The 5,563-nt window shown below is 61.8% G+C and overlaps 1 protein-coding gene across 1 annotated transcript in view; it reads left to right on the plus strand.

The window, feature by feature from the left end:
- Positions 1-4,227, plus strand: part of SPEG (striated muscle enriched protein kinase) — a 37,535-nt gene extending 33,308 nt beyond the window's left edge. The window contains 11 exon segments of the mRNA XM_031058091.1: positions 37-44; positions 118-234; positions 314-481; positions 733-855; positions 1,041-1,205; positions 1,388-2,060; positions 2,148-2,387; positions 2,460-2,683; positions 3,161-3,236; positions 3,492-3,641; positions 3,880-4,227. Of these exon segments, the coding sequence (XP_030913951.1) occupies positions 37-44; positions 118-234; positions 314-481; positions 733-855; positions 1,041-1,205; positions 1,388-2,060; positions 2,148-2,387; positions 2,460-2,683; positions 3,161-3,236; positions 3,492-3,641; positions 3,880-4,087 (2,152 nt within the window). The 3' untranslated portion in view covers positions 4,088-4,227.
- Positions 4,228-5,563: the final 1,336 nt, after the last annotated feature.

The raw sequence follows: 5,563 nt of genomic DNA on the forward strand, positions 1-5,563 counted from the left end.
GGGGGGACCCGCCGCCGGCCGGCCACACACACCCAGTGAATCGGGTAGGTGCAGCCCCAGGACGGGATGGCGGGTGTGTATCCCCACCCCAGCCTAACCCCCCACTCTGCTTTCCAGATTTCCCCCCTATTTTCCACATCAAGCTGAAGGACCAGGTGCTGCTGGAGGGCGAGGCGCTGACCCTCTGCTGCCTTCCTGCTGGCAGCCCAACCCCACGGATCCTCTGGATGAAAGGTGGGGCGCTGCCCGCACTGCCTCGGTGGGTGGGCTCTGACAGGCACTGCATCATCCCACTCCTCTTCTCCCCCTACAGACAAGAGGTCCCTGCAGCCCGACAGTGGGCTGAACGTTGTCTCCTGCAAGGACGGACGTCAGATGCTCACCATTGCCAAGGTCTCCAGGAAGGATGCAGGGCTGTACGAGTGTGCAGCCGCCAACATCCTGGGCACAGCCATCAGCTCCTGCACGCTGGCTGTAGCACGTAAGGAGCCTGGGGGGTCCTCGGGAGACAGGAAGGGCACAAGTCGGGCACGTGGCTGGGGATCAGTTGGTGCAGCTCACTAGAGTACTGCTCTCTTGGGGCATGCAAGAGACGGGGGCTTTTGAAAGAGGACTGGTTTTACATGAGCATTTCCAGCATCTCTGAACCCATGTGTTGTTATGCCCTCTCACTGCAGCAGCTCTGCTCTGCCCTGTCTGAACACCCAGCCCACCCTGTCTGTACCCTTGCAGGGCTCCCTGGGCGGCCAGGCACCCCGGAGATCCCCCAGAAGTACAAGAACACGGTGCTGGTGCTGTGGAAGCCCGCTGAGAGCAAAGCCCCCTGCACCTACACACTGGAGCGCAGACTGGAAGGTGTGGGGCTGCCTCCCATCCCCTGGGAGCCACAGCCAGGAATATGGGCTCATGGAGGGGCACCTAGGACAAAAGTGCCCAATGTCCTCGCTGTCCCCTGTGGCTTGGCAGAATCAAGGACAGGGGACAGTGGGCTGCCCCTGTCCCTGGTGTGCCCTCGCCTTACCTTACTTCTGCTTTGGCAGGGGAGCACGAGTGGAAGATTGTCAGCACTGGTATCACTGACTGCTACTTCAATGTGACTGAGCTGCCTCCAGGGAGCACTGCCAAGTTTCGTGTGGCCTGTGTCAACAAGGCTGGGCAGGGACCCTACAGCAACCCCTCAGTAAAGGTGCATCTTGAGGCAGCAGGTGAGCAAGCTCTGTCCCATAGGCATGGAGTGGCTATGGGGCCACCTGTGACCTCTGGAGTGCTTTGGGGATCCTTGAGTCCCATGGAATCTCCCCCCCAGGGCTTTGGGAAATGAGGTGCCACTTACAGCCCACTCCTAACTTTCCCCCACCTGGCTCACACCTCCCTTTGCTCCCTGTAGATGCTGGAGCTGGCCCAGCCAAGGATGTTGCTGTCCCTGTTCCTGAGAAGGTGGCTTCCAGCCGGTCAACCCAGACGCCCGAGGAGCACGTGGAGCCGGTGGCTGCAGGGGCCCCTCCCACCACACCACCACGAAAGCACAAGGGAGTGGTACAGAAGGCAGCTGGAGCAGAACAGGAGGGTGCCCCCACAGGGGTCCCTCCACCTCCTGCCCCCCGTGAAGAGGGAGTGCCACCAGATCCTGAGCTTCCACCCAACATCACTGTCTATGTGCCTCCTGAGCTGATGTTCACTCCTCCTCGGACTGCTGCCTCTCCTCATACAGACACCCCCACTCCGGGCTCCCCTGCACCTCCCACGGACACTTCCCCCCCGCCCCAGGCTCTGTCTCCTTCCAAGTCCCCCACCGTTTCCCCAGTGTCAACCACGCCCAGCTCAGCCCCCACACCATCTCCCACCCCCAACACCACACCTTCACTGAAGATGCCTCCCTACATGGTAACCTCCTTCATCTCCATGCCCCCCACATCACCCCCTGCGCCGGAGCCCACCACCACTCCCCCACCCTCCAAGGAGCCCCCAGCTGCTAGTGGGGTCCCAGGGGCAAAAGACAGCACATCACTGCGGCAGGGCATCCCCCAGAAGCCATACACCTTCTTGGACGAGAAAGCAAGGTGAGTAGTGGTAGGACAAGGTGCTCTGCCAGGGGTGTTCTTGCAGCACCCCACACCAGGGATGCTGAATCCTGCCCTATGCCGCAGAGGCCGTTTTGGGGTGATCCGGCTCTGCAAGGAGAATGCCACAGGGAAGCACTTCATGGCCAAGATTGTGCCCTACGAGGCAGAGCGGAAGCAGAGCGTGCTGCAGGAGTACGAGATCCTCAAGGCGCTGCACCATGAGCGCATCATGGCCCTGCATGAGGCGTACATCACCCCTCGCTACCTGGTGCTCATCTGCGAGAACTGTGCTGGCAAGGAGATCCTCTACAGCATCGTGGACAGGTACAGGGGGGCACAGGGCCACCAGGGACAGTGGCTGGTATGGGGCTACCTGCTGATGGCACCTGCCCCCAGGTTTCGCTACTCGGAGGATGACGTGGTGAGCTACGTACTGCAGCTCCTGCAGGGCCTCGAGTACCTGCATGGCCGCCGCATTGTGCACCTCGACATCAAGCCAGACAACATCATCGTCTCAGGCACAAATGCCCTCAAGATCATCGATTTTGGCAGTGCCCAGACCTACAACCCACTTGTGCTGCGGCAGCTGGGGCGGCGTGCTGGCACCCTGGAGTACATGTGTGAGTGGGGCACCACGGGTCTAGTGGCGTGGGGGACAGGACAGAACTGGGGCATGCTTATTCCCAAAGGTGTGCATGTATGCCTATGCTCTGGGGGACTTGGGAATGGGGAGGAACTGTATCCTTGGGGAAGGTGGGAGGCCTTTGGGGTGCTGGGAGTGTATGCAAATTTCTTTAGCATTGCTGGGGTCAGTGGGAGAGTCTGGGTGCTGTGGGGCAGTTGGGGCATCCTTGGAGGCTGGTTGGGCTCTGTCAGGGTGTCGCAGTGTCAGGGAGGGGTGTTGGAGGGTGCAGTAGTGGAGTGCTGTGGCTGCTGTGGGTGCTTGGCTGCTATGGGCGTTGGGAATGCTGTGGGTGTTGGGGATCCTGGGGATCTGGGGCTTCTGTAAGTGCTGGGGATACTGTGGATGCTGTGTGTGCTGGGATGCTGGGGCTGGTGTCTCTGTGTATATGACAGACCTGCTCCCCTGCCCACAGCGCCAGAGGTGGTGAAGGGAGACCCAGTGGGCTCTGCAGCAGATGTCTGGGGTGTTGGCATCCTCACCTACATCATGTAAGACAAGGGGTCGGGGGATGAGAACCTTGAAGTGTAGTCAGCCCCACCCAGGGCTCGGTGCCACAGAGGACACCAAGCTAACGGAGGGCTAAGGGATGCTGTTAGCCCAGCAGACCCTTCCCAGCTGGACATGGGGAGATGAAGACACTCTGGGTAGCTGTGGCTTTTCAAACCAGGGATGGGGGGGAAGTGGGACAGCAATTCCCCTCCCACCACTGTCCCCCCAGCCCATCACCCCCTCCACCACCACAGGCTCAGTGGGCGGTCCCCATTCTTTGAACTGGACCCCATCGAGACGGAGAACCGCATCCTGGCAGGGCGCTTTGATGCCTTCAAGCTGTACCCCAACGTCTCACAGGCTGCTGCCCTCTTCATCCGCAAGGTCCTCACTGTCCACCCCTGGTGAGTGCCCAGCCCAGCCAGGGAGGGCACATGGCACAGGACTGTGCCTGTGGCTGAGCCAGCCCCTGCCACATGGGACCCCTCCAGATATCCTCAGTGGGAGCCTGGAGTCCATCGCTGCTCTTGGACAGGGCTGGGACCCCTGGGTCTTGCAGGGCAAGGGTGCTGGCTGGGTTTGGGGGTTGGAGCAGCAGAGGGCACCCCAGAAGTCCCTGACAGAGAGCCGGCTCTGCCGCAGGAGCCGCCCCACGGTGAAGGACTGCTTCGCCAATGCCTGGCTCCAGGACGCCTACCTGATGAAGCTGCGCCGCCAGACCCTGACTTTCACCACCAACCGCCTCAAGGAATTCCTGGTGGATCACCAGAGGCGCCGCGGCGAGGCCGTCACAAAGCACAAGGTCTTACTGCGCTCCTACCAGGGCGGCCAGCCACCAGGGCCACAGTAACTGCTGCCTTGGCCACGGCCACCAGGGGCCGGGGAGCCAGAGGAACATTCCATGGGCCGCAGTACGGGGCGGCTGAGGAGGAGCCGGGACGCGCCAGGATGAGTCCATGGACCTCACGTGCTGCTGTCAGGGGTGATGGTGGCCAGCAGCGTCATTTTGGCAGTGCCGATGAAGAGGAGGTGCTGCCGCAGCCAGACCAGCAGTGGGGTCCGGCAGTGGGAGGGTGGTGGGAAGCCTTGCTGCAAGGAACAGAGAATGTGGCAGAAGGTCGGGGGAAGAATGGGATGCAGGCAGAGGGGCAAGGGAAGCCCCCGGTGGGAGGGGAAGAGCTGCCAGCTTGCTAGCCAGTCCTGGCCACATGGGTCCCATCAGGCGTGTGCCTTACACTGCAGCCTGCAGCTGCCCCTGGCCACAGTGTGCCAGTCCTCGTGCTCCCCCTGGTTTGCACACCAGCACCAGAAGACTGAGGTTGCTCCAGCGGTTCCTGCAGAGAGGGGCTTGCTCACAAGCCCCTGTCAGCCAGCACAGCCCCAGTCCTTACAGCTGGGAGGGGGGGCTGCCAGCCCCCCACCTTCCGCTCCTCCCAGCCCTGGTCCTGGCAAGTGGGTTTGTGGCTCCAGGACCGATGCCGGTGCCTTCCCTGGGGCTGTCGGCTGCGCCCCATGCCAGGGTGGGGGACTGGCAGGCACCCCCTCTTTGCAGGGGGCACCCAGGTGCCATGCACACCTCCTGTGTCTGCTCAGGCCCACGCTGCTCATGCTCTGCCCACCCAGCTCCAGACCTTGCCCTGTACCCCAGTACCAGGCTGCCCGCCTGTCCCAGACCCCTCACCTGACCCCGAGGTGCCTTGTCCTGCCCTGTGCCCCCTCTTCAGCCCTCCTCGGCTGGTGGCACGATGCGGGGTGCCCTGAGCAGGGGGACAGGAACAGCGGCTGGGCACTCACCTTCCTCATGCTGCTGTAGTGATAGGGCTTTATTTATTGGTTTTGGGGAGAAGGCGTCTGCTCATTCCAGTCCCCATTCCTGTCCCCTCCTCTCTGCCAGGCTCTGGAGTTGCCAATGTCCCCATGGTTTGGAGCAAGCAACATGCCAGAGCAGCAATAAAGACCCTGAGCAGCCCCTCCAGTTTCAGTGCCTTCCTGGGAGGGAATTGCACGAGTGTGAAGTGCAGCCCCTGGTATCTCGGGAGGGTCCTTGCCGCGAAACATAAGGACCCGAGTCCAGAAAGGATTCCATTGAGGCTGGGCTTCCATGTTGGAAACTTGGTGGAAAAAGAGAAGCTGTGAAGCACTGGGGCGAGCGCAACGGGGCTGATTCACATGGCCCTCACGTCATGGAGTGAAAATAAGGAGTGCCAAAGGGCCCGATGGTGGCTGGGACAGCGGGACAGCGGGGCAGGGCTCCTGCTGCGGGCATGGCAGGTGCCGCTGAGGGACCTGATGCCTGGCTATAAATATCCGCTACCCATAAGAGGCC

The sequence above is a fragment of the Geospiza fortis genome, unplaced genomic scaffold, assembly GCF_000277835.1.
Source record: "Geospiza fortis unplaced genomic scaffold, GeoFor_1.0 scaffold112, whole genome shotgun sequence".
In the NCBI taxonomy this organism is placed as follows: Eukaryota; Metazoa; Chordata; class Aves; order Passeriformes; family Thraupidae; genus Geospiza; species Geospiza fortis.